Genomic DNA, 13,064 nt, shown 5'->3' with positions numbered 1-13,064 from the left:
ACTGTGTACAAGATCTGATGTGTTGTACTTGAACCTCCAGTGGCTGAGACAGGAGAGCAATATAGATGTGTCGAAAATTGCAGTTCTGCCCAGTGGCCACTTGAGGCTGGCCCCAAATGTGAGTCAAGGCTGTTCCATACTCCGTGAGACAAAGAGCGGAGAACGCACTCCACGGGTGGTAAGAGATAAAAAAAAGGTCTTTTCCGCACTGAGGTACCATACTCCGCGAGACGCGTGTGTGCAGAACTCCTCATACGGCCCGCCCACTAAACTATAAGGAAAGACTTTACTGAGTTTTTTAACACACCACAAGGACTTGTGCCATGGCAAGAGGGCATTATACAGAGAGGGTGACTGCAACAGCGTGAGATGTCTGGTGATGAGTTGTGAAAATGCGACATTAAAAGTAACAATAGCAAAGATTCAGTGTTTGTGCCTTTATGACCACATTTGCACATCTACTGTGTTCCAATGTGCCTGCGATACTTCAAACTGTCCGGTGATGAGCTGTGAAGATGCGACATTAAAAGTAACAATAGCAAAGATATACAGACATTGTTAACGAGCCTATTATGCCCGGGTATGTAGGAGTATATAGAATGGTAATAACAGTCACCATCTGGTATGTGTGAATGGCTGTCTGGAGTTATTGGTGACAAATCACCCTGACTTGCCTTTCTTTCTTTCTTTTATTGCTCATCATGCAAAACCAGTATGGTCTTATCTAAATCTGTTGAATCAGTGCTGTTTATACACCTACCTATATACCTGGAGAGGCTCTTGCGCTTCTCCACTTTCATCACGCCCACAATAAATTCCGACCAATCGCAGCATGGTTGCCGCACAGCCTTGAAAGACAAAGTTCGGCCCGGACCCTGTGCACAAGAGTGCGGATCAGCGGGCGGTCAGAGACAAAAAATGACGTCATTTTGTGGGCGTAACGGCTGCACGGGGGAAAAATGTCTTTGTCTCGCAGAGTATGGATCCAGCTTTAATCACCATAGGGCCTCTGTAGTGAAATGTCTAACTTTACAAAAACATGCCCAGTGCCAGGTACAAAAATAGTGGATGATAATATGCTACAGAAATGAATCCTCCATCTCAGATACATGTTCGCATATCGAAGTGGTGTTATTGATGCCTGTAATACTCAGTAGATTTCTTTGTCTTATTTTACAACACAACTTTCTTAGGTAAACCTTGCTAGTACCAATTTTACCCTTTGTCATTAAGAACTACTGTAATTCTTGAACATAGGTGCACAAAAGGTGATGAAACATCCCTTTGAGATTTTGTTCAGTGTTGATATGACAGCATCGCACACTGCTGCAGATTAGTCTGCAGCACATCCATCATGTAAATCTTGTGTTCCACCAAGGGTGCTCTACTGGAGGTCGGGAGACTGTAGAGGACATTTGACAACATGTCCAAAAATTGATGATGTGATCTTTGTGACATGGTGTCCATCAGAAGATGGTACACTGTGCTCATAAAGGGATAGACATGTTCAGCAACAATGCTCAGGTAGACCGTGGCCTTTGTGCAGTTGGTACTAAGGGGCCCAAAGTGTGCACCATTACAGCAGCAGCAGCCTGAACTATTGGTACAAGTCAGGATGCATGCTTTCATGTTGTTTACAACATATTCTGACTCATCAGACCAGGAAGCTGAGTTGGTAAGCCTGTTTAAATTGTAGCCTCAGTTTCTGGATCTTAGTTGACAGGACTAGCACCTGGTGTGCTCTTCTGCTGCTGTAGCCCATCTGCTTCGAAGTCAGACGTGTGTTCACAGTGGCTTTTTGCAGACTTCAGCTGTTTTGTAGATTTATTATATTGCATCAGTTATGTCAATTATAAATAAGTATATATGTATGAGATTCAATCACACACAGATCCTCCAAGTTACTCTTTGCATGCACTTTTAGCCGAAGTTACCTTTACATTGAAGTCCAGGATAATATAAAGCCTGCCTGTCACTGTATCAGGTATAAAAATACATGGTATAGCAAGTCAGTGAAGCAGCATTGCCTTTTGATTGCGTTGGTTGTCTTATTCTCTAACAAACATGGAGGCTTAATGCACTTGGCTGGCTTCAAAACAGATGACAGCTTGTCAAGATGACTGACATGTGTGAGGGTGGAAACTTGACCCAGTCGATTTGAAGGAGAACTAAGAATAGGCCAACTGTCTAAAGAAATAGACTTAAAGGATTATTCAGAAATGACTCAGAAAGAGGAGGAATCTGCTGCTGCTCTGCTCCACAGCGAGATTTGGATTGTTACAATTCTGTTTGCACAAGGATTCTAGAGCAGAGCGTTTGTTTGGCCAGTCTAAACACAGCAATAAAGTCTTACTTCTTGCACAGAACACAGCAGCTCTACACTCTCTCTCCTGACTTGCTGGCAGTGTGTGATTCTTACTGTGCCTCTCAATCCTGCTTATGTCTTATTCCTCTGTTCACAGAACCTGAAAGCCTACCATAAAAACTCAGACGTGTGTCACCAGTCCCTACCACACACGAATCTCGGGTTCACTCACGTACACAGGTCTTGTTTGGTTAAATTAGTTGCTAAAGCATATACAAATATTTATAATGACTGATTTGCCAAATTATAGTTTATTGGCTCTCAAGATGTCAGTGCAGTAGCAATAGCTAGGATAACACATTTATAGTGATTTTACTTGTATGCTTTCAGCTTCATGTTTTACAGGTGAAGTTATCATTTACCAGAAGATGTACACTGAAGCTCCCCTGACACAAATCAGGACACACTTTTCATATTAAACAGATTGACCAAGGCACCACACTCCAGCTGCTTCAGTTGAGTTATAAGAGGAGAGAGGCGAGCAGTGACTGGCTTACACTTTCTATCTGCTGTGTGTGTCAGATGAAATGGCTTCAGGATCAGAGGAGGATCTCGGCTGTCTGATCTGTCAGGATGTCTGCAGAGTTCCTGTTGTTCTGTCAAGAAGCCACAGCTTCTGTAAAAATTGTCTGAAAAGCTTGTGGAATGCAAATCCAACACAGATGTGTCCAATTTGTTCAAGACTATGTGAAAGAGATTAGCGAAGACCACAGATTCAGAACCATCAACGAAGCTGCACCACAGGAAGTAACTTCAGGAGAAAGGGCACAAATTATGTGTCTGAAATGATGTTTAACCAAACAGAAGAACATATTAAGTTCCAGGTCTGACACATTCATATAGGAATAAAGGAATGTTTGAGAAGCTGTGAGAAGAAAGAGGAGGAGCAGAAGAGTAGGATGATGAAGATGGATGGTCTGATCAGTCAGACACCAGCTCTCACTGACACAGAAAGGAAGGTAGATGAGAGCTGATGATGTCACATCCTTGCACAACAAGGCTGCAGTGGAAAAAGTCTAGCACTGCCTCCTGCTGGATGATTTACCCTCAGGAGCTCAGCTAGACCAGATCAAACACAAAGAAAACCTGACCTTCAACATCTGGAGCAACACAAAGAAAATGGTCTCATACACTCCTGTGATTCTTGACCCAAACGCCGTTATTTAAGAACTCCTGTGTGAGGGTCTGAGCAGTGCAGAGGAGAACAGGGACAGAAGCTTCCTGATAATCCAGAGAGGTTCAGTTATTTCTGCTCCATCCTGAGCTGTGAAGGCTAACTCAAGGACTCAGATGTGACACCCAGATTGGAGAGAGTACAAGCTGGGGACTGTGTGGGTGTGTTAGCAGAGTAGGAGGGGACATCTGATCATAGTGGGTCTTAGTACAACAACAGCATATAACTTTATTTATTTATCCAAAATCAAGCCAAAAACAAAAGAAAAAAAACATGTTCTATACTATGTCCCTTCTTACCACTTCCATAGTATTTAATTAGTTGAACTGCAGCAGGTGCTGCTGATGATCAGTCATTGATGAATTGATCAACAGCAGGTGTACAGACCTCTATAAAAACAGACGTTTCAGCCAAAACCTGAGCTGGATCTGTATTTTCTATTGTTACTAGGCCTACTGTTATGTTGTCACTATAAATAAGTTAAATCAGAATGACCTTATAAGAATAATGTTAAGCTGTTAAGCTGAACTTTAAATCTGTTAGAACATGTTTGTTTCATATTCTGATTCACTGACGAGAATCTTCCCTCCATATAGTGAAGAGGTTTCTCACAAACACCTTTATATGCAAAATGGGCTTTACCAGTGTAGAGGCTACATATAAGAATTCTAAGTGCATGGAGTCTGCATGGAGTCCTGTGGGTGAGTCATACCCCAAAAAAATCAGAAGGTCCAATACATCAAGTGTTGTCCTTTGACCAACATAAAAGCAGAGGCAATACAGATGCAGAATCAGTCCTGTTGATTGTTGTGTCTCAGAAGATTGATTGTGGAGGAAAGTGAGGTACAGTTTTTTTTTTTACTTTATAGATAGATGCAAAATAAACTAAGTCAGTCACAGGTTTGTGTTCTTTCGCACCTAATAAAATATTGAAAAGGAATTGATGCTGATGGAGAAAGAGAATGACTGGGGCACTCTGTGGTCTCTGTAATAATAACAAGACCGTCTAACAGTCAGATGGTGAGTTTTGGGAAGTTGCTGTATCAGAGCCAGCAGACCAGCTCTCTCTCTCTTTCTTCTTCTGTTGTGCCTCATTATCTAAACTGTGGAGCTCATTTCCTCACAAGAACAGAGAGTAACCACTGAGAACAACTCCTCAGCACTTCCTCCTGAAGAAAATCAAGGGCAGAACACAGGATACTCTCTCTCTCTCTCCCACATTTACCAACATGTATAGCGCCATCTTGTCCTAGCGTAGGTGATGTCACTGGGTTGGTTGGTTGTAACTGAGTTCCTTAGTGGTGCCATGTAACCAAGTAAGAGACAAAACATGAAAGTGGACAATCATTTCCTTGTTGACTAAAATCTCCATCACTACATCCAGTGTGACTTCCCTTATATCACTTTCATCTTTGGTAGTATTGTCAAAGCTGTCACTGCTGGTTAGCTAATGCAAGATACTGTCAGACTTCTACACCAACCATCCCAGTGACATCATCAGCTCCTCTAGGATAAGTGAGCAATATATGAAAATTATTTTAATCCTGCTTCACTGACAGCGTTAAACCTGCTGGTAATTTTTAGATGCATAATCCATCTTTCAATAATGCTAACTACAGTGTTTCAAATGTAAAAGTACTTGGAAAGATTTAGGAGAAGATTGTGTTTCCAGATACAACAGACCCCTTCACAACACTAAATGCATTTAACCAAAAAAAAATAAAAAATCTTGTCAGTTACTATATAGAGGTTCTTTCTTGTTTTGTAATCATACAAAACAATGCTCTCCCTTAATTAGCAAGTGATGATGTTTATAGTCAAACGCTGTGATGGATGGTGATACTAAATTGTGTGCTGTTAATTATTAAATTGTGTGATATTATGTATATGTATATGTATTATGTATAAGTGCAAGTTTCAGGCTGCGTACGTTCCAGTTTTCTCGTTCATCTTTTACCAAACATTGTGTTAATAGAATCTTAAAATGCATTTTCAGATTCAGTCACGAGCTATGCAACAATAAGCAAGAGTTCACGACACACTACAATAGGCTACTAATAATTTATTAATTGTGGCTATTTTCTTGAACAACATTAAATATTTTTAGTTAAATTTAGTGTAACACATAAAAAGACAACAATGACATCAAGATTAATTTATCATTATTAATTATTATTTGTGTTATTGTAGCCTGACATGGTATTTTCACAGGCTAACATGTCATGTCTCTAGCATAGGCTTTAAATAGCATGCATAGAATAGCAATAGCATGTATTGTTATATTCCTTATTTATGTAAACTTAATTTACAGTGCAATCCCTGAAAAGTTAGTTATTAGTGCGTGTATCTAAACAATGATTATACTGTGAATTGACATTTATAACAACAACACATTAAGGAATCAAAAGTTACATCTGTACATAACATTATTAAATAGTGCTATAGTAGTTCTTTGATAATGATATAACTGACAATTTTGGGACATTTTGGGAATGTACTTGGACCACAAACTGGACTGGAGTAAGAACGTGGACACTGTTTACCGGAAGGGTCAGAGTCGCCTCTACTTTCTGAAGCAGCTGAGGTCCTTCAACATCTGCAGGATGATGATGAGGATGTTTTATGAGTCTGTGGTGGCCAGTGCCATCATGTATGCTGTTGTCTGCTGGGGCAGCAGTCTGAGGGTGAGGGACATAAACAGACTCAACAGAACCATCAGGAAGGCCGGCCATGTTGTGGGAGAGGAACTGAACTCTCTGACAGAAATGTGTCAGAGGATGTTGTCCAAAATAAAGACAGTACTGGACTGTCCCTCCCACCCACTCCACACTGTGCTGACCAGCTACAGGAGCACGATGCACCACTGAGAGACACAAGAAGTCATTCCTGCCTGTCTCAATCAAACTACTGAACTCTGAACTTTAACAGTCACTCAGACACTGTACATTCATACTGGTACATTCATGTCATGCTCTTTACTATGTAAAGGTCTGTAACAAACAAGAATTTCCCCTCGGGGATAAATAAAGTAATTCCTGATTCTGATTCTGAAAATTCACAGTAAGCTACGACAGTGTTACCCGTTTATAGCAAGATGCTTTAAAGCTATATTTTAAAGCATCCATTATGACTGATAGAGTGTGCTGTCATTTCTGATTTCTGTATAATTCCTTCAGTGTCTTGGGTTGTTGCTTAACCCTTGAAAAGAAAGAGAAAAAAAGATGAAAAAAAAAAGATTTGAGCATGACTCTAAGATGAACTTCTCTGCAGCCTTCTCAATATTTTGACAATTGGGTTCTATAGTACACTGCAGCAAAGTCCTTACAGGGACTTGTTGCACTGACAGATGCAACAAATGCATCGTCATGAGCCAGTTCTTTGGCATGCTGAGGAACACTGATTCTTACTGATTCTTATTAGGACACAAGATTCTAGCTAGATGTACAACTTTGTCCCAACAACAGATGAGCAATGAAAGTTTCCCTTTGAATCTCAGTCTAGTGTGTATAACACGTCTGTTTAGTCTAGGACAGACTTGTCTCTCAGACTCTGTGTCCCCAGACAGTGTGGGGGGAAGAGGAAGCCTGGATAGAAGCTGTAAGGTGCTTTAACAAGTAGCAACTTGTAGAGCTGAGAAATGAAGGTAATGCAGAAGTGTTACAAATTGCATTTCACCCTGCAGCCTCTAGGGCAGTGGTATTCAATTTCAAGATGAAGAGGTCCAGTTAGAGAAAATTTCTCGAAGCAAAGGTCCGAATATATATATTCGGACCTTTGCTAGAGATGTTTATATATATAGCCTATATATATGGTTGGATGGATGCATGGAACCAAAACAGCAGTACAATACAGTACAATTTAAAAACAACAATATTTTTGTCACATAATATAGAGCTGTAAAATGTTCTTTCAATAATTACATAAAAGTAGGGTTGCATTTTAAAATGGGGGAAGGGAGGGGGTGTATGGTTGTTACTTATATAATGTTCACCATAATATTTATTTCCATGTATGTTCATCGCAATGCTGGAAATACTATCACTTCAGACAAAGTTTTTGTTTAATTTACTTAACTTGAACAATACTTTGCTACATATCCACCTCTAGATAACATAACTTATGCCAGCTAAAATGTTCAAATCTCATTTGTAGAGAAGATTGAAGCAAGGCGTCTGGACTTGTAGAGTTTTCTAGAAGACGTTTCGCTGCTCATCCAAGCAGCTTCATCAGTTCTAACTGTTTGGTGGGGAAACATGGTTTATATGTGGTTACAGACCTATGTGGGTGGGTCTGGGTAAAACTTAAAAAAAAAACTTACAAACAATAGCACTAAATGTTTCCATACTTACCTGTGATGTTCTGGCTGACTGGGCCAGGTGTGTCTAACGACTGGCTAACGACTATGAAACTGCCGGAGGGGGACTGGTTGACAGCCCTTTGTTCTTACTGTGAGTATGTGCAAACTTCCTGGGAATGGATGGAATCACTGCATTGTATGTGGTAGAAAGATGATGTCTGAGGCCACCACCTCTGTTAAGGGAAGGTTTTTCCAGCTTAACATAGATGGCTTCCTTGACTCCTCTTTCATACCACCTTTCCTCCCTGTCTAAAATGTGAACATTGTTGTCCTCAAAGGAGTGTCCTTTGTCTTTGAGGTGGAGGTGAACAGCTGAGTCTTGTCCTGAGGAGGTGGCTCTCCTGTGCTGAGCCATTCTTCTGTGGAGTGGTTGTTTAGTTTCTCCAATGTACAGATCAGAGCATTCCTCACAAGACAAAGGACACTCCTTTGAGGACAACAATGTTCACATTTTAGACAGGGAGGAAAGGTGGTATGAAAGAGGAGTCAAGGAAGCCATCTATGTTAAGCTGGAAAAACCTTCCCTTAACAGAGGTGGTGGCCTCAGACATCATCTTTCTACCACATACAATGCAGTGATTCCATCCATTCCCAGGAAGTTTACACATACTCACAGCAAGAACAAAGGGCTGTCAATCAGTCCACCTCCGGCAGTTTCATAGTCGTTAGCCAGTCGTTAGACACACCTGGCCCAGTCAGCCAGAACATCACAGGTAAGTATGGAAACATTTAGTGCTATTGTTTTTAAGTTTTTTTTTTAAGTTTTACCCAGACCCACCCACATAGGTCTGTAACCACATATAAACCATGTTTCCCCACCAAACAGTTAGAACTGATGAAGCTGCTTGGATGAGCAGCGAAACGTCTTCTAGAAAACTCTACAAGTCCAGACGCCTTGCTTCAATCCTCTCTATGTATGATGACCTGGATGACTGAGAATCTTCATCAACATGTCAAATCTCATTTCCATTCAGTATGCTTGCAAATAATCTGTAATCCTCTCCTCCCTCATCCTCCTCCATCCAATGATGGTTATTGAGCCCTGTACTAAATTCTGAATGCACTGATGTTCCAGGTCACAGAAACTGTGAATGCAGCTTTGTTTGCATGCACAGGTACAGCAGGACAAAGTGGTGAGAGGGAGTGGAGATCTAATTGGTTGATTTGTGGAATATCTGCGTGACGAAAATTACAATATTAGGCTACTATAAGACTATTTAATCATTTTCCAAACGCATATCTATTTATAGAAGCTGCCGGAATGCCATACTGGACTGTTCTGGCCCACTTTAACCCCAGTGTATCGCTGTCTTTCTTTTCTTTTCTCTCGTCTTTTCACGTGTGTAACCTGTCTGCAACTTGTATTGTAGTCGCAACCACCTGAAATGCCCAGATTTGATTGGCTGAGAGTCATCGCGTGTGATGGATAAACTCGTATGCAATTGGTCTGTGCATTTCCTCATGCGCTAAGCCACTATTTTAAAGTCAATGAAAGCTGCGGTAGTTAAAATAGTAGTGCCCCCGTCAGGTTTTAAAGAATAACCTGCTGTTTGGACTATAAGTTCGGGTCCGTATGGGACGGCTTCTGGGTCCGGACCCGGACCGCGGTCCACCATTTGGTGACCCCTGCTAAGAGACTGGCTTCAAGAGTGATTGATTAAAACAGCCTGGTCTCTGTTGATAAGTTCCCTCAAAATTACACATAATTATGAGTGTGACCACTTTGAGTGACAGGCAGGTGCAAACTCACAGCGCAGGCTTCCTGCCTTTGAGACTGCCCACCTGCCTGCCTCCTGCGAGCTCCCCTCGCTCCACTTCTTTTACCTGTATTTGAAGTTTGATGGACTGTGACGCATGCCAACATGAAAAGCCACCCACAGGAACTCAAACTGCACTTCAGAATCCTATGGGTGACGTCATGGATGCATAATCCATGACGTCACCCATACATGACATGACAATGGTCTTTACCTCACACAACACATGGATTCTTACAAGCTTTGTAAAATAAGTTAATCCATCCAGCTCCAAGCTGCTTGTAATTAAACCCTGGGTGTTCCAGGATAATTAGCATCCCCTAACAAAGTTCTGGCAGGTATGGAATGTATTTCGGCTTTGGGGTCAACAGTGAGAAGCGACTGCTTACCATGTATATGTATATTTTCTTTACAAACATATAAATCATCTACTGATGGCGGTTTATCCAATCACCTGCAGAGTATTCTTTAGAAAGTGCTGTTCCTTTTTCAGATAGTTTTGTGTAACAATCCGTCTTGTGTTGATGGGGTCCATAATTGGCTAAACTCTTTTATGTGGCACAGGAGGAGGACTTAGGACGCCATTTTCTATCTAGTCCAATCCTCAATCAGTAACTAATGGAGTCTACACTCCATTTTCCTGCTTTGTATGACAACATTTCAAGTATATTTTTTCTTACTTTGTTTGTACAGAACATGAATATGAGTAATTATATAACACAGCACATCCTGATTAAAATAGCGTCAATATCTCAGAGTCAATTAGAAACAATAGTGACTCCATTTAAACTGTGCTACATCTACAAATAAGTTGTGTTTAAAAGTTAGTACCTTTTATACCATGGTTTCTTTCATGAAGAAACATTGTTTTTTACTGTCACTATTAAACAGCAAAAATGAAGCCAGCAAGAAAACATGTGTTCCATACTGCATCCCTTCTTACTGCTTCCTAAGGATTGAATTAGTTGAGCTGCAGCAGGTGCTGCTGATGATCAGGCCTCGATGAATGGATCATCAGCAGGTGTACAGAACTCCATAAAAACAGATGTTTTGGCAGTTTGTTATATGTTGTTGTTTGTCTGAAGTTGTGTTTGCCTAATACTGCACCTACAATCAGAGCTTACGTTTAGTTAATGTGATACAAAACACTATAGTTCCTATGGGGGATGCAGAGTTAGCTCAGTAGGATTTTTTTTCAGGCTGTTTCCTACCTGATAAAGTCTCCCTCCAAGCCAATGACCCGCTTGATGATCTTCTGCTGGGGATTCCTGGGTGACCTGAGGGAACAATAAATATATAAAGGCAATCAGCATAAAATCCAAACAGGTAAACAGCTGTATTAAAATCTTCCAAGCATGATGTAGTAAACTCTGTAAGGCAATGTTCTGATCTGAGGCTGCAGCCACTCACTCAGTCATTCACTCCAATATCTCTGTGTTTTGTCCATTCACAGTGGGAGATCTGTAGACATCATCATCTACATGTATCCTGGATGCACTGAGACCAGATCACAAATCTTTAAGGGTCTGTCATTACAACACAGTAAAACAATGCTGACCGATCAAGTAGTGCTTCTTGTGCAGTTGTGGAGGAATTTGTGACATCATTAGAGACACCCTGGTCTTTAAATGGTCTAGAAATCTGGAACTAAGCTACAAAGAGGGCTGTTGACGTAAGTGTCCTTTCGGCACCTGTAACTGGGACAAACCTCTGTTGCCCATTGGTAAATAGAAGAGTTTTAGATTTAGATCACTTTTAATGTCTCCCTGCTTTGAAAAGCACACCAGGCAGGTGGCTTCACTACCAATTGGATGAGCTCTATCTTCAGTGTCTCAGAATGTGCAGCTTTACCACATTGACCCCTGCCAGAAAGATGGACAAGACTTCACTCCCCCCCCCCCCCCCCCCCCCCACCTGTTTCTTCCTCTTAGCTTCAACCAGTTCCCAGGTTTCTTCCGCACCTATATCCTTTCCCGACTGTCCTCCTGCCATCTCTGCCTCATCCTCCTCTTTTTTCGTTTTCCTCATTGTCCCTTAGCTATTTCTCCATCTCCTACTACCCCCAGCCATCATCACCTCCTCCTCCTCCTCCTCCAGTTGCCGTGGGGATACAGGAGATCATGACTGACTGACAGTTTACTAAGCCAATAGGATACACCCACAGCCACAGAGCTGAATGCTTATTGGCTGGTCCCTGGGGAGCTGGAATGTTTTAGTGTTTGTGTGTGCGTGTGTGTGTGTAATAAAGTGATGGATGATCTCCTCTCCAACAGCATAGGAGAGGAAGGATCATTCACTCAAGTGTCTCTCTCCCCTCTCTCTTTTTAATTCCTCTTCTCTCTCTGTCTCTCTCTCTCATTCCCTTTAGCCTCTCTTCCTCACTCTTAGTCTGTCTCCCCCCCACTCTTTCCACCTCTGTCCGTCGCTGTGGAGAACCGGAACGAGAGAAGACATTTGTTCTCGGACATACTGGAGGAAAACAAGAAAATTGCTGTTGCAGCTGCTGCTTCTGTTGGATGTTAACATGCAGTGCTGCGCGCCTTAAATAAAACACACACACACTCTCACTAACACACATGCTCCACGCTGCTGCTGCCATGCCAGGAATACCGTCTGTATATCCGCTGCTGCATGGTCCATGGGATGTGATGAATACCAGTTTTACTGGTGAGTATTTGATTTGGTATATGACTTGTGTGTGTTTGTGTGTGTATGCGTGGGAGTGTTTGTTGCAAGGACTGCGGTAGTCCTTGAGCGCTGTGGCGTTCTGACAGCTGAGGGGAGTAAGAAAACAGGGCTGGGGATTTTTGTCGCAGGTTTTGAATGAATGTGAGATCCTTGCACATTTAGAGTGTCATTTTTGGTGTTTTGGCACTTTGGAAATGGACTGTAAAGTGGAGTCACTGTTGGTGTCACTCCACAGGTTCATCCCCTTAAGTCAGGAAGAAGACCAAATGAGACAGGGGGCAGTTTTGGTTAAGGGGCATTGTTTTTTTCCACCTCAGGCAGGTAAAAGCGATTTAGGTATGACATGCAACAACTAGAGAAACACATTAACAGGCTATGTGCCCCCTAGGGGAGCCAACCAGGATGCTAACGAGGTTAAAGTACCCGGGCTTCGTCAGCTCTAGTTAGAGCCGGCATGGATAGATGCCGTATGCTGGCATGTGTGATGTGGCAACACAAATCAGGGCAGAGCACGCTACTGCTTATATGTGCTGGTCAGAGGATTGGCTGCAAGGCAATCTGCCTTATTAGGAGGACAGACACTCACACCACTGCCTGCCTAATTTACCAGAACCTTAGTCTTTCTCTTGGTCTCCCAGCCTACCTCTCTCCCTCCATCTGTCCTGCTGTATTCAAACCCATTTCATAATTAACAGCTGCATCTTTACTAAAAATTTCACCTCA

The 13,064-nt window shown here is 41.9% G+C and overlaps 1 protein-coding gene across 3 annotated transcripts in view; it reads right to left on the bottom strand.

The window, feature by feature from the left end:
• Window positions 1-13,064, bottom strand: part of immp2l (inner mitochondrial membrane peptidase subunit 2) — a 158,073-nt gene that overhangs the window by 9,708 nt on the left and 135,301 nt on the right. For all 3 annotated transcript variants that reach the window (XM_028430706.1, XM_028430704.1, XM_028430707.1), the window contains one exon: window positions 10,865-10,930. In XM_028430706.1, the coding sequence (XP_028286507.1) occupies window positions 10,865-10,930 (66 nt within the window). The remainder of the gene's footprint in view (window positions 1-10,864; window positions 10,931-13,064) is intronic.

Source organism: Parambassis ranga, chromosome 19, assembly GCF_900634625.1.
Source record: "Parambassis ranga chromosome 19, fParRan2.1, whole genome shotgun sequence".
NCBI classification, from domain to species: Eukaryota; Metazoa; Chordata; class Actinopteri; family Ambassidae; genus Parambassis; species Parambassis ranga.
The sequence above is the reverse complement of the archived record's forward strand: the minus strand, read 5'-3'. Positions and strand labels throughout refer to the sequence as shown.